Here is a 26,056-nt window from a genome sequence, read left to right on the forward strand (position 1 = left end):
TCAGGCATTTGATCGTTGACGACCGAGATTATAACAAAATGTTCTGGGGTATAAGTCCAGCTCTTGATTTACAAAAGGAATATTTAAAACATGGTAACGAAAGTGCTTACGAGCTAAATTTTCTCGTCATCGGAGGTTCAGATGCAAGACACCTGATCAAGACATTAGCTCAGGCGTATCGTGAATCGAGACGGTACATGAATCTTTTTGTGGTCGATGGTTGTCCAGAACTTATAGCCCGACAAATCCTCTTACTGTCCCTAGCTTTAGAGAAAACCACGCGCTGCGGTCTCTTGGATAAAACCAGACGGTTTCTCGAGGTATATGGAAACATGCTTCTCCGTCCACCCACCTCAAGGTATTTAATAGCAAAAGCTCGTCAGTTAGTTGGCATGATAACCAATACCGAATACATGGGTTGTCTTCTACCTTGCATATCCATCGATCAAACAAAATACCGCGAGAGAGACTACATGGAGAATCTCTTCAATTTCTGGACAACTGGAAACACTAATCAATTTAATGCAAACGAATTATGGGAACATCGTCTGAGACAAAGTCTGGGAGTCAGATATGATAACAGAATGGGAATTTACGATTGGGATTACCACATGCGCATGAAAGATGTAGCAAGTCAAATTTGTTTCCAAGAATACAAGCATTTTAGAGAACATGGTGTTGCTTTTACGTGGCTCGAGACTGAAGTGTGTCGACCAAACGTGTCATTAGCTGCTGGTGTCTACAAATGTGGGGATAGGTACCTCCATCGAGGATACCTTGGAGATATGGTAACTTCGCCTTATATAGCGTACGGACTTAACTGCGAAGATAAGGATATGTTAAAGTCCTCCCATGGGGTGAATTATAAGCGAGCTACTGATATATCCGAGAGAAATGTGATGAGATTATTATATGAACTTGAAAACCGTGCTCCTTTTGATGCTAAAGCATTAAATATAGACAGCCAACAGAACTTAGGTATGACCGTTCTAAGCCAATTCGATGCGAAGATATCTCAAAGCTGTTCTGAGGCACCCATAGTTTTACGGGAAGACAGAGATACTTATATTGATGTGGATTATGGCAAGGTGCACTTTCTTTCACTGTCTGCACTTGATCACTACCCCCATAAGCCTCACTTTCAAGGTTTGTTCCATGGCATATTTGTTGGTCACAACGTGCTGCCGCGAGTGAAGCCGAGCGTCTGGTCGATGGCGCGGGAAGATGCTATAATTATTATGGAGTCTCGGAAGTATTTCGTGGAGTTAAAGAGGGATGATGTGAAGGCATATGGGGATCAGATCCAACAAGCAGCTACTACAGCGCAATGTGAGAAGGTTGGATCCTTCAATCCTGAAAATGATGATTTTGCAAGATTTGTGATAAAAAGGAAAAGTGAAAGTTCAGATTTGGCGTTTTGAATAATTATAATTCTCAATGTCTTAACGATATAATTTATGTCTTAATTTTTTAAAATAATGTATTAAACTATACTAATTAAATATTATAAGTAGCTTCTGTTGCGATTATTGTAATACATAATTTAAGTTAAATTTTAAGACCATATTAATTTTATAATTTCCTTTCCACCGCGACTTTGTCCGCATCTACTAAATGATTAAAAGTTCCGTATTATCTAATTAAAATATAGTCTATATCGCCTACATATGTCATAACGTAGCATTTTATTGGTAGAGAATACTTTAAATATATAAAGATTTTTGGAGTTTAGCAATTACAAGCAAACAAATAAATTAACCGTTAAGTTTTTTCAATGAACAGAAGAATATTTAAAAGTAACTTTATTATTTTCAAACTGTCGCCCCTGTCAAAATAATTTCCCATAAATAACAATACCCACTTGGGTAGGAGGGGAATCCTACCCCTAGAGAGAATGGGTGAATGCGAGCAAGACACAACTAAGGTAGGGCACAGCAGGAATGTCCTGCTCAAAATATGGAGCAGCCCGACTGGGTTATAGTACCTCGACCTTACAGAAGATCACAGATAAATAATACTGTTTTCAAGCAGTATTGTGTTCCTGTTAGTGAGTAAGGTGACCAGAGCTCCTTGGGGGGATTGGGGATTGGGTCGGCAACGTGCTTGCGATGCTTCTGGTGTTGCAGGCGTCTATAAGCAATGGTAATCTCTTACCATCAGGTGAGCCGTATGCTTGTTTGCCGACCTAGTGATATATAAAGAAAAAAAAGACATAGTATGAAAGTGCGAGAATAATATGAAAGAGTCTCAGAAAAGAACAGATTCTGACTGTCGCAGAAGCTTGTAATAAAACAAGCAAAAAAAAAACGGTAATTATTGAATATTTTCTCTTTTCAATAGTTAACACAACAAGTCTAGCAAAGTATATTATGGGAAATTTAAATTTTCATAAATCAGTAAAAATAGTTAACAACGGTTGTTATCGAAACAGAACTATTAGAAAAAGAGTAAATTTGGAACAATTTTTTTTTTAATATCATACAAATAAAACCTGTGCTGTGTGGCTACAGCACTAAAGAATCTAGCCACCCTCTCTCTTCCCGTGGGTGTCGTAAGAGGCGACTAAGGGATAACAAGGTTCCACAACCACCTTGGAACTTAAGAAGCCGACCGATGGCGGGATAACCATCCAACTGCTGGCTTTGAAATACACAGGCCGAAGACGGGCAGCAGCGTCTTCGGTGCGACAAAGCCCGTACTGCGGTCACCAACCCGCCTGCCCAGCGTGGTGACTATGGGCAAAACACATGACTTCACGTTATTTTTGGCGTGTACTTGTGGAGGCCTATGTCCAGCAGTGGACTGTATAGGCTGTAATGATGAAAACCTGTTTATGAGTTTCGTAACAACAAACATCCCTGTGTGCATTATTTGCTGCCATTTGCTGTGTGGTTACGGCAATGAAGAATATAGCCACCCCCTCTCTTCCCGTGGGTGTCGTAAGAGGCGACTAAGGGATAACACAGTTCCATTACCACCTTGGAACTTAAAAAGCCGACCGATTGCGGGATAAGCATCTAATTGCTGGCTTAATACACAGGCCGAAGACGGGCAGCAGCGTCTTCGGTGCGACAAAGCTAGCCCTGCGGTCACCAACCCGCCTGCCTAGCGTGGTGACTATGGGCAACACCCATGAATTCACGCCATTTTTGGCGCGAATTTGTGGAGGCCTATGTCCAGTAGTGAACTGCGATAGGCTGAAATGATGATGATGATGATGATGAAAAAAACCCCAAACCCAAAATTGTTTATTTTTGAGAGCATAATCTTCTAATTCATTTTTTAAGGTGTTGATAATAACGGGGAAGTCAATAAAACTGCCAAGAAAATTTGTGTTCATCTATTTTCATTCATTAATAATATGTTACATTCATTTAGTAAATAATATAGCAAATATATTTACAAGGACAAAACCGAACTGAAAATTACAACGTTTCAACGTTTGTTTTTTTTTTTTTTTCGTTAAAATTCGTGTATTCACGTAATATCACTTAAGGTTAACAATATAATAATCAGTAGGTCGGTAGTGATAGTGTTGATAATTCATCATTTTTTATCTAAAATAATAAATAAACTTATACTTCACTATTTGTGGCATTTACACATATATAGGTACTTATTTTTTATGATCTGATCACTGGAATGTATATTTAATCTATGCCAGCTGTAACATAGAATTTTTTTTTCTAAAATGTACAGAGAATTAATTTATAAATATAAAATAGAAAATGTAATGATAAAATAACAATCAAAATATAGTTTAATTAAAATAGGAACTTCTATGATATACATATATAATTATGATTGTCTATTTTTTACATTTGAAACCATATAATTAAACTACTTTAATAGGAAAATTTAAAATAATTTGCCTAAGTATGATTAGATTAAAATTATTTTACATTTATATTATATTATATAAGGCAGTATTTTCTAAAAATTAAAAATATAAACCTTTGGCACTTTATTAATAGATAAAACAAACTAATATATACCATAGATAAAAAATGATGAAATCTGCTGAACGCCAGAGCACTACCGTGAGCAATGGCCGTTAACGGCGCCGTCAATTGACGAATTAGGCCTGCGCGTAACACGCATGCGCGGGAAACTTGCTCTTCAAAACTAAAAACGTATAAAATAATAATAAAGCACTTAATATTTGACAATTTTAAGTAATCAAATCATTTGCTTGTGTCATGTACAACATTGGTGTAAATTCTGATATAACAAATTCATCATAAGAACTTTTTAGTTATATTATTAAAATTGGTATTTTTAATTAAATCCGGACGTTGTATAAAACCAGAATTGACACCATTGTATGAACGATAACTATCAACTTGCAACACTCAGATTCAAAATTAACTCAAAGTTGCCATATTCGGGGTATTAGGGATATTTCCCGCGCAGAAGTGTTTAGCTATGTACGGACTGCGTGTCCTACGTATTACGAGTAAGGGTTACACATCGCACGCATGTACACACATGCTTAATACTGCTAAACTATTCGTATACTAGGACGGACAGTCCGTATATCGCTTTTGGGTATAAAACGCGCTCGCGCGCGACGCCTCCTGGGCTTGACACTCGCATGTGCGCGAAAGAGACGACTGTCGATAGATTGTCGATAAAATACCGATAATATACGCGATTTTACACATCACTCGCACCGACAACGCACAATTTGTTTAGTCACCGGTTATAACTATTTCACTAAATATAAACGACTTCTTCGCTAGGGATGATCAATATTTACCGATACTGTTCAAATGTCGATATTCAAGGGAAAAACCGATGTTTCAACATCGATAGCGGATGTTATAACATATCGATATGTCGATGTTTGAAGAAAATTATCGTAAATCTCACTATGTATTCTTAAGCTCACTTTCAAATATTTTCTTCAGTTTAGAAATAGCTGAGAAAGTGTAAATATATCTTTGTAGCGACGTAAAAAACAATTAATGTATAGTATTAAAAGTAATTTTAGAGCTAAAATGTTTATTGATAAATTTTTTAATATATTACCTACAAAATTGAGATACTACGTTGCAAGAAATAAGATTAATCCTGTGGTATCCTTAATACTGTTTGAAATGTAAATTTTAGTTACTAGAATCTAGCTTACGTGCATATTTTAGCTTTAAAAACGTTTGCTGAGTGACGAAAATTACAGATCAAAATGTAGTGACATTTATATCTCGAATATCAAAAATCGATAATCGACATCATGAATAAGAATTGATATTGTACATCCCTAGCTCTTTCACTGTCTTAAAAACGCGTAATTATAGTGCAATGGACACTGCCCACACAGCAACACGAGCATGCACTTTCTCGCTCACACATACTGCATTTCATAGCGAATGCAAACGAAACACGCTTATATTCTACCGTACCCGATCGTACGTCGATCGACTAAGAGATGGCAGTAAAAATTTCGTCCTTAACGTATCACATATTACAGTTAGTGTCTATTGTGATCTATCATTACCAGGTGCGATGATGTACAGACACTATTTACATCGATTCATCTACGTTATTTACGAAGCAATGTTGTTTTATTGTGCGATAAAATCATTAAACGTACTTATCGCTATGACCTATGCTAGTATTGAACAATTAATACTACAAATTGATACATAAATGTTACAGCCTACTGGTTATATCAACTAATATCTTTTTTTGGCGGTCGCCTTCGCACCGGTCGCGAGTGTCGCACCCAGTACAGAGTACATTTAAGTGACTACCCTGTACGCGTAATTAGTTACCTAGATTACCTTATTCGATATAATATAACGTTTATCTAAGAGATTAATTATTATAAACGGGGCCGTACGGCCAAACATGTGCATTGGCGATCGACATCGGCTAAGTCCGGCTTTTGTCGTCGAATGAGTTAAAGTCGGTGTTCGCCGAACCGGCGTCCCGTGACACGATCGCTCGCAAAGCCCGCTGCGCCCATGTCGATCAACGTGAGCTAGATGAATTACTTGTTTCTATTCAATATTTTAACTTTAAGTTACTACTATAATCGTGGCGTTGCCACCTAGCCTAGCGTAAACCCGAATGAAACAATAACTTCCTAAATTGTCACAATAAAATAAACGAAATCTGTAACATACTCGGACGCTGCCTCGACGTCGCGCGATGCACGAATATCATATGATGACGTAATTTTTTCGCTAACTATGGTTACATCTCCCGCGACCAGGCTTAACCGATAACATACAAGTTATATCATATTATACCTAATGTCTAAGCTATATCGTACTAAGTCGTCGCGTCGCGCTCCGTCGAGCGCAGCGCCCGTCAACACTCGTCTCCACATCAGCTTAAATTCGTTTAGATAATTATACATACCATATACATATATATTCTGATAGAATCCGAAATAACTTATATTCACATCAATGTAGATAACTATTTTAGAATATGTGTATTTTATGTATCTAAATACAAAAACATCGTTAGATTACGGTTCGAGACCTCCGAGCGTAACGTCTTATCGAAAGTTCATCGGCGAAACTCGATTAAGAAACCGCTTGTCGAACTTCGCACACTCGCTTCACGCGGAGTTGGTGCTCGTCGTTTCGTCTAATCGAACGTGTGTCTGTGAAGTTGGGCGTTTCGGAGAGGTGATTCGGTGCGACGAGATCGTTACTCTCCGGGGACGGTTGCGACGCCCGCCTTCCTACCGGCCTCCGGGCGCATGCGACGAGTTCACAGACCGCACGCCTCGAGCTCGCTCGCGAGCGGCGGCGAGTCGGCTCGATTAAAGCTTCGACGGATACTACGTCACCAGAATTTATTAAACGCCTATCTAAGTGTAAGTCACTCGGCGGTCGCGTCCCGAGGGTGAGCTCGTCCCGCGGCGCGTCCCGATGCGCGGCCGACCCGCCGCCGGGCCGGAACCGAGATAAGAGTTATAAAGCGTATCGATTTAAAACGAATATAAATATTTAAAACAACGCGGCCCGGCGGCGGCGCGGCGTCCGATCGACGTTTTAACGCTTAATTATCTAAATATTTTCAGTCATATCGTTAAAGTAACTGTGCAATTATTTCGATTATTTACATTTGACGTCTAACGATTACGTATTCACATGTCCACTGCGCACGTCCTAGGGCTAGCGGCGGCGGGCGAGGGGTCAGTGCGTGTACTCGGGGAAGGCGGCCGGGCGCTCGCTGCCGGAGCTGGCGGGCGAGCGCGGGGAGCGCGGCGAGGGCGGGGAGGTCGGCGAGGGGAAGTAGTCGCGCTCCACCGGCACCGCCTCTTCACTCGCCCACCGGGCTAACTGCTGTTGAGCTTGAATAAATTCATCACTAGAAAATGATAGAGAAGAGAAACGGAGAGTCTAGGCGCGTCGGCACGGCGGGCTCCCGAGTCTCCCGACTGGCTCATGTCTGCTGACGCTGGAGCACCAGGGAAATGAGCCAGTCGTTTCTAATTTCGAATTTTGGAATTTGTCAGATTTAAATGAATTTTATATGAATTGCGGCTGAGATACTAAAAATGTGTATTTTCGAATCGTGAAATGAAATTTACTATTACCAATACCAATTGCATGATATACATATTAATTAAGACCCTCGGAGCCCACCCTTGACTTGGGCTGAGTTATGTGTGATGCTGGAAATAAAAATTGTATCAAAATAGAAATAAAAATTTAATTTCGTTATCATGTACTCGTATATTGGTAATTTAAAGTGTCCAAAAAAATAAGTCTAAAACTGTGTCAATTTGTTAGTATTTGTAAAACTGTGTAAAAAAACCTATTCCACAGTAAAGTCTCACCTCTCGCTGTCCGGGGCGTCGCGCAGTCTCTCCGCGTCCGCGGTCTCGTACAGCGCGTCGTCGTCCGGCGGGACACGGTGCGTCCCGTGCGCGACGTGTCCCGGGTGCGTCCCGTGCGCCCCGTGTCCCGGGTGCACCACGTGCGAGCTGTGGGGCGCATGGGCTAGTAGGGCGGGCGACACGGCTGTGGGGGCTGCGAACATGGCAGGGTGGTGGCGCGCGCTACCACGGAACCGCGGGTAGCCAAAGCGGGACTCCTCCTCGCCGGGACCGACGCGACCACGGCAACGACTGTGGACATGTAACATAATACTTCATTTCATGCAAAACATTATTGATTTTATACATAAAATTTTTTTATATATCTAATAAAAACACAGTGTTTATAAAAAGAGTCATCATCATCATCATTATTTCAGCCTATCACAGTTCATTGCTGGACATAGGCCTCCACAAGTTCACGCCAAAAATGGTGTGAACTCATGTGTGTTACCCATAGTCACTACGCTGGGCAGGCGGGTTGGTGACCGCAGGGCTGACTTTGTCGCATCGAGACGCTGCCTCCCGTCCTCGGTCTGTGCATTTAAAAAGCCAGCAGTTGGATGGTTATCCCGCCATCGATCGCCTTTTTAAGTCCCAAGGTGGTTGTGGAACTGTGTTATCCCTTAGTCGCCTCTTACGACACCCATGGAAAGAGAGGGGGTGGCTATATTCTTCATTGCCGTAACCACACAGCAAAAAAAAAAAGAGTAACTGCATAGTTTCTTGCTGTTTCATTTCTGCAGAATCAACTGTCCGAATCGGTGGTAGAGTCACTTGTAAGATAAATATAGTTTGTAAAATGACGATTCAAAAGTACCTCTGAAGCCTACTTAAATAAAGTATATTGACATAGACTAATAAATTTTTAAATGCAATCACTGATTGAAGATTGATTAAAGTATTCAGAAAATGATAAGTTTTGGTTACGTACCGTTAAATTTGGAACGTATCGTGTTAAAATTTAACCGTTCGTTAGCAAGACGAATCGTTTTCTGAATGTAGCAACTGGACATAAATGGAGATCAAAAACTTATTAATTATAATATTCCTACGAGAAGTAATTATTTTATTTATTTATTTATTTGCTCTTTATTGTACATCACAATATGCAAATATAAAATAATAATAATACAGACAACTTAGAATGTGTAGTACAAGAGGCGGTCTTATGGCTAGTTAGCCATTTCTTCCAGACAACCCGAACTAGGATTGAATACTATTTATTTGAAGATCGGGTAGGTGGTGCAGTTACATTGTAATAAACTTACATACAAATATCTACACATTAATACTTACAAGCAATACATATATATAATATACATTTGAATAATATAATATAATAAACTAATAAATATAACAACAGTATCTCATAGCACTTACAATCAATATCGCATTATGATTTTTTTAAAAGGAAGTAGGGCAAATAAATTCTACTTACGATGGCACTACTTCTCCTTCAATTCGATAATGCCTATCGGCTTCCGTTTCCGACATTCTTATATCTTCCGAACCAGATGGACTCATGTGTCTACTGGAGTGGTGTTCGAGCTGCCTGATTAGATCTTCCAAGTTCCTGATTCTTATCGGACCGCAGGGAGGTGCCTCGTCTTCCTCATCTTCACCTCGTTGCCTTCTCAGTTCAGCTTCATGGATTTTCTCAGCGCTGGGTGCCCTTTCTCGTTTGTATTCGTATTCTTGCAGAGCTCGAAGGTCTCCAGAACCTACGGCAGCTCCGGCACTCGCTCGCTGGGCAGCGGCTGTCTTCAATGCGACAATTATGTTTTCATGGTAGCCATTCAGATCCTGTAATGAGGATACTTCACTTAATACATTTTTAAATTTAATCCAATGAATGTACATACCTTTTTAAAGATAATTTCTATAGTTAATTTCTTAAAGGTCTGTAACTGGTGAACAGTTGCCGATTAAGTATATATCAGATGAGATAGATGGTCTATCACCAGGAATGTGGGATCCAAGGGCTAACGGTAAAAAGTGCAGTTTTTCTGCTAATAGAAATATCTAGCAGACAGAGCGAAATTTGATGGTACAATAAAAAATACTATTAAAAATCGAAAAACAGGCTCCAAGAAATATTTTGAATGAATGGTAAAGCTTTAGATTAGGTAAAACCGAATTTCGGGACCGTGGGGGGAAGGGGGGAGAGGGTGGGGAACGCTACTCCTGGTACCACTGTCACACCTCAGAACCCCATGGTTATGGAGATATCCATGGTTAAAGTTTTGAGGTTAGAAGAAGAATTTCGAAAGTTAGAGGAACGCTTGGCTCTGGCGCTGCGGGAAGTGCAGCCCTCGCCCGCCGTGCAAAAGCGCGCGAACGAATGCGTAGAGGAGCGGCTGAGGTTGGTCGCCTTCGGCGCCGCCTCAGCGGAACGGAGCATGAGCGAGCCCTCCGCGCCTCCGCGGCACAAAAAAAACACTCTAGGGGTAGGACAGACCAAGACCACGTGGACAGTGGGGTGCTCCGATTCGGTTTTGGGTATTTTTCGAATTTCTAAACCTATATTCTAGCACACAATGTTACTAATTTTATTAGAATATTATGTCTGACGCGTTATTTTGTTTAAAAGTGTCGATTTGTCACACAATGCAAACAGTACGAGCTCAAAGGTATTATAATAGCTTTAAATTCTTCTTCTAACCTCAAAACTTTAACCATGAATATCTCCATAACCATGGGGTTTTGAGGTGTGATAGTGTTACCTTGTATAGATTCTCCTACACCCTCCACCCTCCACACCCAAAAACCCCATAATTTGGTTTTTCTAATTCGGTTTTACCTAGTCTAGATCTTAGCCCAATAATACTGCCATTAACATCGCTTGAGCCACTTTACCTTAAACTTGTATTCCATATCCGCAACTGCCCCTGATGGCTCCTGCCCATCGGATTGTGATCCCGCCTCCAATTGTTCAGACTGAGAATCCTCAGCCCACTTATCCTTGCCATCCACTGCGCCATATCCGTGCTTCTTGAGAATACCCTTCTCTGGCAGTTTCGCCATCGAGTTAGGAGCTACGTCAATGAAAGCTATGTCTTCTTCACCTGAAAATTTTAATTAAGTAACAATTTTAATATTATCTCGAATATATAGAGCGCAAAATCAAAATAAAATGAATTACATTTACAATTATTCAAACAAAATGTAGATTGTGACTTACGTAGTCTTACTCTGTGATAGGTTACAATTTAATTGTCTCCGTTACTGGTGTTATATGTAGAATATTTGTCAGTGGTATATAAGTGGAAATGTGGAATAAGAATGTCATAAAAAAAAGTCTAATTAAGATATAAAACCTATTTGCTACTTCAAACTCACCTGAATGCGTCGGTTCATCCTCACTACCGGAATGTACACGTTTCATTTGCTTATGATCTCTGAAAGAAATATACAAATTTAATAAATAATTCTAATTGGAAAATAAAAATATTATAGCAAAAATGTTTGCGCATGCCGATGGATCCGGTATGATTCAACCAATATTGTTAAATAAAACATCTTAAGGCATGAAAAACATAATGATTTTCATGGTTTAAATTTAAGTAAGACAAATTAATAAGGTTTTAGGCCAATATAACAGTATTTATATATTATTTTCACACAAGGACTAACTAGAAAACAAGCAACTAAAGACAGTAAGCTAAGGGTTAAAAGAAACTACGCTTATTTAAATACAATACATAAAATAAGAATAATTACAATAAATAATCAGCCTAGACAGATAGACCCCATGAAGTTAGTACAAATTTTGTCTTTTTGTGATTGGCAACTCACGGATATCTGCTAGTGTTGCCAGCTCCCGACATGTGATTCCCGTGTCTGAAGATCACGCGCTGGGAGTCTCCGCGGCTGAGAAATTTGGAGTCTTTTAAATTTTGTTCCATTTTCGAATTTTTATAATTCCAGCCCGTTATTTCATCGAATCGTTTCTTACGATCTCCGTTGTTATACTGATTATATTCGTAATTACCTTTAAACTTACAATTTCCAAATGAATGTATTATGAATCAGATTCATAACCTATTTTTATGTGATTTAAATCGGTTTTGAACGATTTTATACTTTTGAATCCAGTTTAATTAATACTTTTGTAGATCCATTTCTATTGTCTACAATTATCTATCTATTGCTGCTATGTGCCTGTTGTATATCTATGTGCATATTTACCACTTTCACTATTTAAATTCAAATGATATCTAGAAACAAATTATATTTAAGAAGCGTGTATATTAACGCAAGTGTGATTGTGCTCGGTCACACTGTAACACCACGGCAACGCAGATATGTCAAAATTGCTTCGAAGCATTGTCGTACCAAAGCCGTATGCCATAAAAGCGAAAATCGTGTGAGATAAAACATTATGAGCGGTGAGTTTTCAAGCTTAGACGTACCTGAGGAGGTTTCTGTTACACCAGTTCCGATAGGAAGAGGAAAGAAAAGTTTAATTTCGAAAAATAAACAAGGATGAAACGTGCTCTAGAGTCGCGTAATTTTGTTAAATGTTTCATGATACTGTAGTTTCGATTGTACTTTAAGAATGATAAAAATGATTTCAATTAGTTTCAACATTTTTTTTTAATTTTTAACTATTAAAGAGTGGATGGCAATACTGTAAAATATGTATTGTGTATTATCAGTAGAACAACTCATAACTAGAGCACGTTAAACTCATACTTTATAATAACTTAATGGGACCTAAATTATATTTAATACACAAAATATAGATGAAATACAGATCAAGTAGTTCAAGGCAATAAAGGAACGATTGAAAACAAATTATAAACTTTTAAATAATAATTTATGTAATACATGTACATTCGGAATTTACAATCAGTACAGTCACGTCAAACTGATTCGATTTACACCATACAAGGAGAGATTTTACCAAAATGGAGAGTTATGGAGCTAACGGAGAGGTTTTACCTAAATAGTGAATACTTACCTAAACGTGTTATTGAAGGCATGCATCTTGCCTCCATCGATAGATATGTCCTCTTGGGAATTGTTAGATGTTGTCGAGCCTGCTGCGAAGCTTTTGGCGATCGGTTTCTTGACGTACGGAGGGTCGTATTTCGGTAGGGTACTCTTTTTCCTGATGCAGGCGTGGCGTGGAAACGCACACTCAGATCAATCGATTACGTTTAAAAAATTATGTCATACGATATTGCAACGGAATCGAGAACACCTCAGGAATCAATTTTGCTTATCGATGTTTTCGTTTCCGAAAAAAATTTTGACGGTTTGAATGGACGCTGACGAGACAGTTAAGTTTTAGTTTATTACTGTTCATAAAATGATTGTTCAAAAATGAAAAAAAAAAAGTGGTTGGTATAAGACCTAAATTATAAGTGTTTTGTGTCAGTTTCCATTCAATACCATTAATTTTGAGACTATTATCAATGTCAAAGTGATATATTGGGAATGATAACAATATTTATAAAATAGACATTTAAATCCCAAATGCAATTCGACTTTTCGAATGTTCTAATTTGAATTTAAAAACTGGCGCTTTTGGATATTATAACAAGAAAACAATTTAATTCTGAATTTAATTCTTTTTGAAAAAGGAAACTTCAATTTTTCGTTTCATTCCTCATGGGAATTGATGTTCATGGAAACATAATCAAAATTGATCTTAGCTTAAGTGATAAGATTCTTTCCAGTAAAAATGAGGCATTAAAATGATTTCCATAAATTTATGTTTTCTGATATGATACAAAAAATAAAAAATCAGCTATAAATCGAAATATAGCCTTTTAAAGATAGTTTTAATTATATTTTTAATGGAAAGATAATAAATTACTTAAATATAACATTAGGCGTTTCTAACTAAATAGACAGCTGCTTGAAAGAAGAATCCGTGCATCGCACATTCGCTTTTCGTGCAAAAGGTCATAGATAATTTAGTGATAGTGAAATGATCGGTGATATCAGAGTCGAGCGTGCTATATCTTCACATGAGGTTCGAGTCGATCGGTCATACTTCGATTGCAGCGCGATAATATAAAAAAACTACTTAAAACTTGAAAAATAATATACGAAACGGCTACGATGAGCGACGTGATACAATGTGAGAAGATATAGACGCGATCGCGCCGTCGGGCAGCGGTCCGCGGCGCCCGGCGGCACGGTCTCCGACCAAGAAAGGAAACGAAAACGAGTCACAGTTCACATAAGCCAATGCATACATCCAAGAGCCCAGAATTTTAAGGGTTTGAATCGAGGTGTCGCTCGAATACAACGTGGAAAGCCTCGTCGGCATGCAGCGAGGCGGCCGGACGGCGACGCCTCGCGGGCACAGGCGTGCGCGGGCCGGGCGCCGCGGGCCGGCCGCCGGCGCGAGCACAGAGCCACAGAACCACAGATCAAATGCAGTTGGGGCGCCTGACCCGCCAGCTAGCTCTACGACGACAACGTAAACGACATAAAAAATCTTCAAATAATCAAATAAACGAAAAAGAAATCGTCGACTTTAAGAATGTAAACATCAACTCTAACGTCTAAAATAAATACAAGTACGAAGGTGACGATTTAAATTTCTCCTTAGACTACCTTTGGTCTGTTTTCTGCTCACTAACCTTAGGCACAGGGAGAAGTTTTTGTGTACTACGACTGACCTGTAGCAGAGAGCGCTCAGGGCAAATACTATGAATACCCCCCCTACCACAGACATGAGCACCGCCACGAGGAATACCGTGTTCGAGCCGTGGTAGTTCTCTGCGTCCAAAGAGAAGGGTAAGTCACGCGCGGGCCGGCACGCTCTTCGTCGTCCCGGCGCGTGGCGTGACACGTGACGCGCACGCGGCGGGACGGCGAGGACACGCGAGCGGCGCCGGCGGGACCCGGCCGGCGACACACAACACGACACTGCAGGCACAGGCGACGAACACAGTGCGACAACACCGAGTTACCGGCTGTTACCTGAAGCAGTACGCCATCCAGGCGAAACCCACGAACACGGACAGCACGACCGCGAGTAATAATAACACCATGTTCACGGTGCTCATCTTATTGCCCTCGATCTCACCTGGAAGAGAGGGGTCCCGCGCGTTAGTGCGCCGGCGCCGCCCGCGCTTTATCCACGCTTCTCTGAGCATTGCTCCCCGGGATGTTACGAAATGTCGCGAACCCACGTGTACATTTAACTTTAAAAAAAAATTATAATATTTTTTCGGATATGAATTTATGAAATTTTAAATTTGGTAATAAAAGAGTACGTCCCCCAACGGCATTGAAGAGCAGTGCTCGGAGTTATTCGGCCAATTACAAAATATTATATCAATAGCAAAGGAAAATAGGAGGGTTATCATAAACAGAAGTAGAAAGGCACCTGAAATCATAAATCAGCGATACATGTTAGTTATCACCATAAAATAATATGTAAGAAAAAAATTAAGAAAGATATGAAATTATATGAAATACATACATTACACAGCACAAGAAAATAATCGACACAGTAATCCATTATCTACAGTAAATAAAGTAAACGAGTAGTAATTCAAAATTAAACGATTGAAAATAGTAAAGAGTAAATAAGTAGTTGTGATATGATTATTATAAATGTTTAATAATATTAAAATTAAAACACAAATTACCATCAGAAACAGTAGAAAACTAACCGCTTTAATAAGAAAGATATAATATACCCAAGAGATTTAATAGCTGTAAAATAGGATTTTTTACATGCTAATAACAGAAGTGTAGTCTTCCATATAACAATTTAATAATATTATGAAAGCGATAACAATGTTTGTTTCAAAGCTCATCGGCCACACTTTCGACAAGCAGACAAACATCGCCAAGATATGACTGCCACACAAGAGTCAGTGCAGCATAGCATGTGATTTTAATCAAGTTGTTTGTATCTCAAATTACAATGGCTATAAGATATTGATTCGTGTAGAAAGATAAGTCCTAAATTTATTCATTGTTTATTCATTACTTAAAAAAAAATAGCCAAAATTATTGATGTTAAAAAGAGTACAAACATTAAGTTCAAAAATCGGAAATAGTTTGCGATACAGATCTTTTAAAACTAAGTGTAAGTATTTCTCATATTTACCAATAATTCTGCATTCTAACTCTATTTCACCACTTTTGCCAAAGAAGTAACTCATATTATTATAGTTTGTTATTATTTTTGTGGCTACTTGGGTATGTTAGGTTTGTTGATATAGAGTAAATGACATCTTTAGTCGAGATGACATTCAATTAAAAGTCAATTCAGAGTATTATTAAAAAGATTCAGTACATTTCATTTATCTTGTTTAACTTACGATTTTGAATAAACATTTAATTGAAGTGGATGAATCCAGATGGTACCAGACAGTACCAGACGTTACTGGTTTCGACTCACCATACGGTGTTTCCTTCTTGGTCATATTGTAGGCCGCCTTGGTTGCATTGTCCGGAACGTAGGGGGTCGGCGACGGTGGCAGCGCGTCCGGCTGGGAGCAGTCTGGTCCAGTCCATCCTCGATTGCACACACACTTGTTCAAGTTCGAACATGTCTAGAAATTAGAAAAAAAAATCAAGTTATTTTTGGAATTTCATTATTCTTTATCCAATGTGTGAATTTATTACATTAGATAATAGGAACGTTTTCTTATCTATCCATGTCAAATAACATTATACAAGAGTTGAGATCAAAAAAGAATTCAGTATAAAAAAAAATGTTGTGCAGCAAAATGTTAGAAATTGTTTGATTGTATTTGATTTGTCCCTGTTAAGTTTATACATTTATATATTAGTTTAAGCCAGTCATAAATAACTAGATAAGTCGACTCTAGTTAATGTTTAATTTTACTATTCTCATATACCAGAAATTTTGATACTTATGACGATGATTTATTTAGCTTGGTTGTACTGTCATTTGAAATAATCCGAAACATGGCTAATATTCTTTTAGAATTACTTCACAGTAATAATTATCATTGATGCGTTGGCGAAACGGCCACAGAACTGTTTTGTCGCTGTTGCGTTGGCGGTTGCGGCTTCGATCCCCGCACATGAGAAACATTTGTATTGGTCATGCAGATGTTTGCCATCGTCTGGGTGTTTGTGCAGTCCTTGTGGGTCTTCCCACCGTTTTTCGCAGAGCACGTAAAGCCGTCGGTCCCGGTTGTTATCATGTATACGTGATAGCGATCTTTACTCATAGTATATATCCGCCAACCCGGATTGGAGCGGCGTGGTGGATAAAACTCTGATCCTTCTCCTACATGGGGAAAGAGGCCTATGCTCAGCAGTGGGATATTACAGACTGAAGTGAATAATTATCATAGCACTAAGTGAAACCACGCGAGTCATCTGTATAAAAAGAGTAATACAGTACAAAATTTTAAACTTAATAGAATTTTCGTGATCGACTTGTGATTCTCTTTGTACTTAAAAGCTGATATTTGGAGTTAAGATTACTTTAACCCGAAAACTCCGAGTGGCCAAATAGTATTAAATCAAATTCGGACGTCGAAAGTTACTGAAAGATGAATCGCTTCAGCAAACTTCACAAAATGTATATTATAAATAGCTTATAAGGAAACTCGAGTTTGACATTTAAAAGTTTTGTTGGCACAGGATGTTTAGATTTCCACAGTTATTGATAAAAAGGTCGCGTTTCAATTTGAGGGTAGAGAGAAAAATGTTACACTTTGCGATGAAATGAGTTTTTAAGGACCGTCCTTTTAAACAATAAATTGTTCATATAAATTACATAGGATTACTTTTTGTTTCAATTTATCAGGTCGTTCATTTCCGAGTAATAAAAAATGTCTGACTATAGTTAAATAACGGCGAACGAATTTCTTTTAAAAAAAATATTTATTTATTAATTACAAGATGTTTATAGTTACAAATGTTCTACAAGACTAATCTTAAAATAATAATTAATTAAAACATTACATTTAAAACTTATGAACTAAATGCACTTTTGAATTGTCCCACGGAAACGCTTGGTCAGCAGCCATTGTTAGAACTTGAGCCGGTGGCGTCGATGGGTCGCGTAACTCCTCCCTCCTTAAGCTGGAAGCGCATTTTGCAGCTTCCTGTAGCGTCCTCGCTGCAACTGTTCTGTCTGACTGCAGGTTCCGCCGTCTGGTATGATTTACTTCGGCTTAGTCTCCATAGGTATAATTTCCAGCATATAATCCCAGCGCAGATGATGTATATTGCGATGGTGGGCCAACTCGGGGTAGCCATCATAACTTGCCAATTAATGCCATCTTCGTTTGGGATGTCTTCTGCACGTTCCATCAACTCATGGATACTGTCCAGTGAGATGTCTTCGAGCTGAAGGTTATAATGTATCTTTTCTTCTGATATGATTGGAGTACTTGGTAATGGAATGATTTCATCTATTGTTATTGTGTCAGAATTTGTTCTCAATATTTTATTTGATATTTCCAATTGACAGTCACTTGTGATGCTGACTATTTGAATACCGGATATCCTTTTGTATGTTGTTTTTGAACCACAATGAATTCTTAAAATTTCGTCGTGTTGCAGAATTATTAGCCATTTGTTTTCTTCTATTTTCTGTATTTTCTGTTGCTTGAGATTCATTTTCGCTCTTGTACAGTTTGCTTTTTGATGTTTGATGAGTGATATAACGCAGTCTTCAGATTTATCTACGGGTTGAGTGTTCAGTGTCGCGCAGAGATGGGTATCTTGCGTGATCTTCCTGCAGCTGTCCTCCAGGTAAGAGTACTCCTCGCTACCCAGTACTAGGTATTTGGACTTGGGAATAATAGTTAAATTTTGCTTATCTGGGATGGAATAGATATGGAGAAGGTCAAAAACGTTTGGATCAACGGAATTCCAGGTATTTCCAGGATAAATGTTAATGCGTGCTCTGTGCTATAAGCTTTTACACTAATTGACTTTTCTATACTATGTATATTTTTGATGCTTATGCTATCTACTGCTTTAAATCTATTTGACTTTTGCATGTTCTGAATCTCAGCTATTAAATTATGTGGAGCTATTATACTTGGGTGCATTATACCTATCTGAGCAAAAGTCATTGCATCTTCTAGAACTAAAAGCTTATTTAATAGGAACTCTAAACTAAAATTTATTTGAATGTATAAATCTAAAAAGTTCATATGATTAATTACTAAATTATTACTAATAGTGGCATTTTTCAACAGGTTTACTAATTTTTCCTCATTTTCTTTAATAATTTGTATTTGTTTGCTAAATTCTTTAATTGTATTTTCCGCTAAAAATAAAGATTGTTTCTGAGAATTTTGAATTTTATAAATTGAATTTCGTAAGTTTGATATTTCATTTTCAAATTTAATCGCATCTTCGTAGTCTAAATTTCCTGTAATTGCTTTAACCACAGATCCTAACCCATTTATTATACCACGTCTAACTCTAGTTGAATGCGGTGCTATAAACATAATTTTCTTATTTATTAAACTTAAACTAGCTTCTATCTGGTTCTTGTATGTTTGATAACGTATATCCTTACTAACTAATAACGACCTATCCTCTGCTTCTTTCGTGCTAACATATAGTGCTAGAATTTTTATAGTAACCTCATGAAGGTAAGTGATATTATAGACACAAGCCAGACTAAAAGTATCGATCTGTTTGAGAACTAGTCCTTGTTTAAGTAATAATATTCCATTTTCATTATTTACGGGATTAAGGGTCAAGTTGGCTGTTGCGAAGAGCACCCAGGCTCCTGCGATGAGGGTCCTGTAACAAGATGTGGTCTTCGTAAAAGCTTATAATGTACTCTAATAGATTTTGAATTGGGGTGGTTACCTATTATTTCGGCAACATTATTGGGGTGAAGGTGAATTATTTTATATGGACCTTTGAAGACTGGTTTGGTTTTGTCATTGCGCGCAGTTTTGGCTATCTGTTTGTAAACTATTTCTCCTACCTTAAATGTGATCTCCTTGGCGGCCTGGTTACGTTTTTCTATTACCTGTTCTTTATTTTTGGACATGTGAGCTGCTAAACATTCTTGTACTGCTTCTGCGTTTCTGCGGTGCTTGATGACATAGTCCTGGTAAAACTCTTTAGGATAGAATAATTCCAAAGGATTTCGAGAAGCTGTGTGACCAAATAACAGTTCTCGTGGTGTATAACCCGTTACAGAGTGAATTGAGTTATTATAGGCAATTACAGCGTAATTCATTATTAAATTAATTGGGTCTTCTTTATTTGTCATTCTTTGTATTCTGATAATCTCACCTATGGTTGAATGGAATCGTTCTATGGGGGAGTTGGAATTCGGGTTGTATGGTGTTGTAAAATGAATGTTAATGTCGTGAGATGCACATATTTCCTTAATAACTTCGTTATCGAATTTACTATCTGAATCGGTTGTTATTTTCAACGGTAAGCCTATGACAGAGAAAACTTGTATCAATGCTTCAGCGATATGTACACTGCTTGCAGCGTTTAGGGGCATAGCTTGTGCAAATTTTGAAAAATTATCTATTATTGTTAGAAAAGTTGCACCTCCTGTAGAATAGAGGTCCATAAACAGATGTTCAAGAGGTTTTGTTGGTGTCTGGGTCAAGGTCAAAGGGGGTCTGAGTGGATTTCTCTCGTACTTAGATTTTAAACAAACATCACATTGATTAATAAATTTTTGAATCGAAAGCAACATATTGGACCAATGGTAATTTCTACGGAGTTGTTTAAATGTTTCTTGAATACCGCGATGCGTTGTTTTGCCTTCGTGGTATTTCTTTATTAATTCCTGTTGTTCTGTCTTATTTTCGACTAAGGTCACGCGCGAGTTACACCTAATTAATTTTGGTCCTCTATCATTAAAAATAGTAGTGTAAACCCTTGCAAAGGCTGAATATAAACTTTCGTCGTAAAAATAGCAGTGAAAGATACGATCTACTATAGTATGTTCTTTCAGAAATCTAATAATTTCAGACTCGTGTTGTTAATGGGGATAAATACGTCTTTGATAACAATTCTAGAGTTTGTCGACCTATTTTCTACTCTATATTCTGAACCGGGTGTAGACCTTATATGAAACTGTTTAAGTTGTCTGTCAATGGCGTCTGATAAGATTGGTATACCTCTATTTTCGTTGTCGGGTTGGGTATGATTAGTGGAGATCAGCTGGTCTTGGTCAACACTCGTTTGTTCATTGTGAGTTTGTATGTCATTTTCTCTTTGATTTTGTACGTGAACGTTGTCAGTATTGTCAGTCGCATTGTCAATGTCAGTGTTTCGTGACTCATTTGCATTGTCAGTGTTTGTGTTTTGCGCTTCAGTCGTATTGTCAATGTCAGTGTTTTGTGCTTCCCTACGTACATTATCAAAAATGCGATTGATTATTTCATCGTCATCGTTGTCGTCAAGATTTACGGCTAATGAATCAACGCTCTTATGAAAAATTTTAACTCTAGATAATGCATCTGCATTCGTGTTTTGACTACCCTTTTTATATACTACTTTGTAATCATACTCTGCAAGCTTAAGTCTCCAACGAGTTAATTTTGAATTTGGATCTTTCAAGAACATTAACCATGACAAAGGTCTATGGTCAGTGTAGATGGTAAACTTCCTACCATATAAATACGGCCTGAAGTATTTAATGGCCCAGATTATAGCTAACAATTCTTTCTCTATGGTTGAATAACGATTTTCTGTATCTGATAGTGTCCTAGATGCGTAAGCAACAGGTTTATCAGATCCTACGTTTCCCTGCGATAAGACTGCTCCTATGGCTATATCAGAGGCATCCGTTGTCAAAATAAATGGTTTGTCAAAGTCTGGGTATTGTAAGATGGGAGAGTTAGTTAAAATTTGCTTACATTTGTCTACTGCGTCTATAAATTCTGGTGTGTGTATTACTTTAGCGTTTTTCTTTAAACATGCTGTTAATGGTTTGGTTAATTTCGCGAAGTCTTTAATGAACTTACGATAGTAACCTACTAGACCTAGGAAAGACTTAATATCCTTTTGATTACATGGTATAGGGAAATTTAATACGGCTTTGATTTTATCTTTGTTAGGCTTAAGTCCCTGGTCCGTGAGTTCGTGTCCTAAGAAATTAACTTGTTTTTGTAAAAATTCGGATTTATCTAATTGAATCTTCAAATTGTGGACTTTGAAACGATCAAAAACTTGTTTTAATTTAACTATATGGTCTTGTAAAGATGTAGATACTATGATGACGTCATCTAAATAGGTAAAAACGTTATCTAAACCTCTTAAAATGTGATCCATAAGACGTTGAAAAGTACTAGGTGCATTTTTCAAGCCAAAGGGCATTCGTAAAAATTCATAATGTCCTCTTTCTGTTGTAAAGGCAGTCTTTTCAATGTCGTTAGGGTGCATCTCAATTTGATGATAGCCACTCGCGAGGTCGAGGGTAGTAAAATATTGTGCTCGTCCTACTTTGTCTAATATGTCGTTTATGTTGGGAAGGGGATATTTGTCCTCTACAATCCTGTCATTCAGTCGTCTATAGTCAATAACAAGCCTCCACTTAACCTTTCCAGAGGCGTCTGGTTTTTTAGGGACTATGTGTACTGGACAAGACCATGGGGATATGCTTTCTCTAATGATTCCTTGTTTTAAAAGGTTGTCGACTTGATTCTGAATTTCTTTGCGCTGTTGAGGGGCTTGTCTGTAACTTCTAACGAAAATAGGAGTCTGGTCAGTCAGTCTTAGTTCGTGTTTTACGGTATGGGTGAAGGACAGTGGAATTTTGTCTGAATGAAAAATTTCTCTATATTTATAACAAAGTCTAATTATTTCTCGCTTTTCCTCGTCATTCATATGCTCAGTACGTATTTTATTTAGGTTTTGTTTTAATTCATGGTCAAAATTTTCTTGAATATTTAAATTATTCAGACTAGAGACGCTTTCCAAGTTATTTAATACATATTCAGGTACAGGTTCAAGAGCTACCTGGGTATTATTGGTGACAATTTTCTTTTCATTGCTAAAATTAATTATGGATGTCTTAAAAATGCCATTTTTAACTGTAACTAGGGCTGTTGGCGATTTAAGATCTTTATCCCAGTAAAACTCATCACAAATATATTGACCATCAGTATAGTTTGTTTTGACAATAATTAATTTTTCACATTTAGGTTCAACTTTAACTTTTTTAACTGGATAATCTGTATATATAGGTATTTCACAAGTAGATTTCAATAATTTATTGTTTAAATCAATTGTACAGCCTAATTCTTTCAACAAATCTATTCCTATTATTCCTATATACTTTGGATCAACATCGAACACTAAAAACTTATGAAACTTATCGGTATTAAATTGAGGGGGTAAAGGTAAATATGCAACATAGTCATGTTTAGTAGTAGCGTGTGCGGTTTTCACTAAAAACGGTTCATATTGTATGCAATGTTCGAAACTAGTTCCTATTAATGCTTTAGGTGATATCATGCAGTTAGTTGCTCCTGTGTCTAATAAGAATTTTCCCTTAAACTCTGGGAGGTCAATGTATGGTAGATGGGACTTACCTTGTCTTTTTATCTCAACAGTATTTAAGTGTGATCTTCGTTTACCTTGTCCTCGGGAAAATCCTGGTGGTTTGTCTGATCTGAGGACGTATCTGCGTAATCTTGTTCAGAAAATTGTGTGGTAAAGTACTCACCTTGTTCGCAATAGGGGTTGTCGTTATCTTGGTCGAAGTCTGGCTCATTACTTGTGTAGTAAAATTCTTCCTGACCCACCTGAGGTCTAGGTGGTTTATTTACTGACCTCATTGTAACGTCTGAGATATTTTGTGGCTGGTTAACTTGTTGATGTGGCATATTCTGCTGCTGTCTGAAGTTTCCAGAGTTCCTAAAGTTTCCAGAATTCCTAAAATTTCCAGAACTTTGGGGTGTAAAATTACCTGCAGCTTGCTTGTTTTTCCACGGTGACGCGGGCTGTACCCACTGTGGTCTTTGTTGTGGTCCAACATTATCGAAGAACCTATGTTTGGGTATATTACTAAACCTAAACGGCAGGCTAGTTTGACTTATAGGCATATTAGGTCTAGGCATCTCTTTTGGTTTGGCTTGTATGGGAGGTGAATGAAAACTATTAAATTTATTATGCGCTAATCGTGCCTCCTCTTGTCTAGCTGTTATTATCGCTACCTCCAGGGTCGTAGGTTGTGAAATACGCACCCCGATCGAGACATGAAATTCAAGGTTATTGATGTATTGGTCGATTACCATATTTTCGTAATACGATTTATCACTGTGCCTACCTACCGAGTTTAACGTATCTAATATATCTCTAAGACGTTTGCCGAAAGCCTCCGCGTCTTCATTTTTATTACGACGGACACGCGTTAGCTCCTGCATTACTTGAATCTCATTACGCGGCTCTCCTAACCTACGTATTAATGCTGATTTAATGCTATCCCACGTATCGAGTGACTCTTCGTAGGCCACGGCATCTATCGCGGTTCCGCTTAGCCTACTTTTAATGAGAGAGATAAGTGGCGGACTTACTCTAGCAGGTGCATCGAGCATACACAGTATATTTTCTACCTCTCTTATATAATAATTAAGTATTTTTGGATTACCATCATACCTGGGCATAACATCCCTTACAAATTTAAAATTGTGTATGTCCGAACTATTCATATTGAATAATAAAAGAAATCGAGTAAAATTAGAAAACTACTTGTTTACGATTAGCGATAGCGTTGGCGTTACGCTAACTATAACTACGTATAGCACACAATATTCTATTGTTAAATTTATTATCTAATGCGATTCTAGCATAAAGACAAAAATTATTTAAGTCTTACACAAAATATATTATTATTAAATTAATTGTCTAATGCGATTTTAGCATAAGAACAAAAAATATTTAAGTATTACACAAAATATATTATTATTAAACTAATTGTCTAATCGCGATTATAGCACAAAGACAATCACATATAACACTATACTCGTATGCATAAATATAATATAACGACATGAGATATAGCACAGGATACTGGGTAAACGATTCGTACTTACCCAAGGATTCTCTGCATCTCTTGCCGGGCCTTGTAGAACAGCAGGACTCCCAATTCGCCAGGACTCCCGCAGGATATCGCCGTTCGTAGGTTCTTCTATAGCGGATCGCGAAAATAACGATAGATATCGTTCACTCTATTCGGAGAGTTTTATTCGAAGTTCGAGTGTCGCGATCCTACCGACTGCGCCAGTTAAATAACGGCGAACGAATTTCTTTTAAAAAAAATATTTATTTATTAATTACAAGATGTTTATAGTTACAAATGTTCTACAAGACTAATCTTAAAATAATAATTAATTAAAACATTACATTTAAAACTTATGAACTAAATGCACTTTTGAATTGTCCCACGGAAACGCTTGGTCAGCAGCCATTGTTAGAACTTGAGCCGGTGGCGTCGATGGGTCGCGTAACTCTATTTCCAATTTTTTTTGTTTTCTTTTTAAAATCTATATACGTAAAGCAAATACTTTTTACCCATTTTTACAAAAATTGCGCGCTTGAAGAAGTGTGAAATTTCGTACACTTATAGTTTATATACAGAAGGAGTGCTGAATGCTATTATTTTTTTAAAACTATGCATAAAAATATATTAAATCAATAAAAAAACACACTACCATATCTTTGACACACATGCATATTATACTCTTTTGTGGATTGTCAGTCTGTATTCAAATTAAAGTGCTGTGTGGCTACGGCACTAAAGAATTTAGCCACCCCCTCTCTTCTCGTGGGTGTCGTAAGAGGCGACTAAGGGATAACAAGGTTCCACAACCACCTTGGAACTTAAGAAGCCGACCGATGGCGGGATAACCATCCAACTGCTGGCTTTGAAATACACAGGCCGAAGACGGGCAGCAGCGTCTTCGGTGCGACAAAGCCAGTACTGCGGTCACCAACCCGCCTGCCCAGCGTGGTGACTATGGGCAAAACACATGAGTTCATGTTATTTTTGGCGTAAACTTGTGGAGGCCTGTGTTCAGCAGTGGACTGTATAGGCTGTAATGATGATTCAAATTAAAAAATTTAAAAAAGGTTCTCTATTTTCATTATTTTTTGGTAATTGTTTTTTAAATTATAATTTTTAATGAATGTTGGTTGAATTCCGACCGCTGGGCGACCACTAGTATCAGGAAATAGGAAATTAGTGGGTTTGGACATAACTGGGATATCGCGAAAGAAAGGTAGCCCATTTATATAACATTACTACTATAT

General features: G+C 37.8%; 2 protein-coding genes and 1 pseudogene across 2 annotated transcripts in view; 1 reads left to right on the forward strand and 2 right to left on the reverse strand.

Annotated features, from left to right (window-relative positions):
- Positions 1 to 38: 38 nt before the first annotated feature.
- LOC123653371 (dynein axonemal assembly factor 3 homolog) lies at positions 39 to 1,487 on the forward strand. The gene has a single exon (XM_045589365.1). It carries the CDS (start codon positions 39 to 41, stop codon positions 1,419 to 1,421), a length of 1,383 nt encoding a protein of 460 aa, XP_045445321.1. The 3' UTR covers positions 1,422 to 1,487.
- A 5,667-nt stretch (positions 1,488 to 7,154) lies between these two features.
- LOC123653898 (disintegrin and metalloproteinase domain-containing protein 11) overlaps positions 7,155 to 26,056 on the reverse strand; it is a 272,141-nt gene continuing 253,239 nt past the window's right edge. Inside the window, exons 18-27 of the mRNA XM_045589876.1 lie at positions 16,221 to 16,374; positions 14,443 to 14,581; positions 12,807 to 12,956; positions 11,639 to 11,713; positions 11,183 to 11,241; positions 10,700 to 10,908; positions 9,282 to 9,646; positions 7,976 to 8,092; positions 7,802 to 7,879; positions 7,155 to 7,329 (exon numbers count right to left, since the gene is read on the reverse strand). Of these exons, the coding sequence (XP_045445832.1) occupies positions 7,155 to 7,329; positions 7,802 to 7,879; positions 7,976 to 8,092; positions 9,282 to 9,646; positions 10,700 to 10,908; positions 11,183 to 11,241; positions 11,639 to 11,713; positions 12,807 to 12,956; positions 14,443 to 14,581; positions 16,221 to 16,374 (1,521 nt within the window). The remainder of the gene's footprint in view (positions 7,330 to 7,801; positions 7,880 to 7,975; positions 8,093 to 9,281; positions 9,647 to 10,699; positions 10,909 to 11,182; positions 11,242 to 11,638; positions 11,714 to 12,806; positions 12,957 to 14,442; positions 14,582 to 16,220; positions 16,375 to 26,056) is intronic.
- Positions 17,665 to 24,857, reverse strand: LOC123653765 (annotated as a pseudogene).

This window comes from Melitaea cinxia, chromosome 5 (assembly GCF_905220565.1).
Source record: "Melitaea cinxia chromosome 5, ilMelCinx1.1, whole genome shotgun sequence".
In the NCBI taxonomy this organism is placed as follows: domain Eukaryota; kingdom Metazoa; phylum Arthropoda; class Insecta; order Lepidoptera; family Nymphalidae; genus Melitaea; species Melitaea cinxia.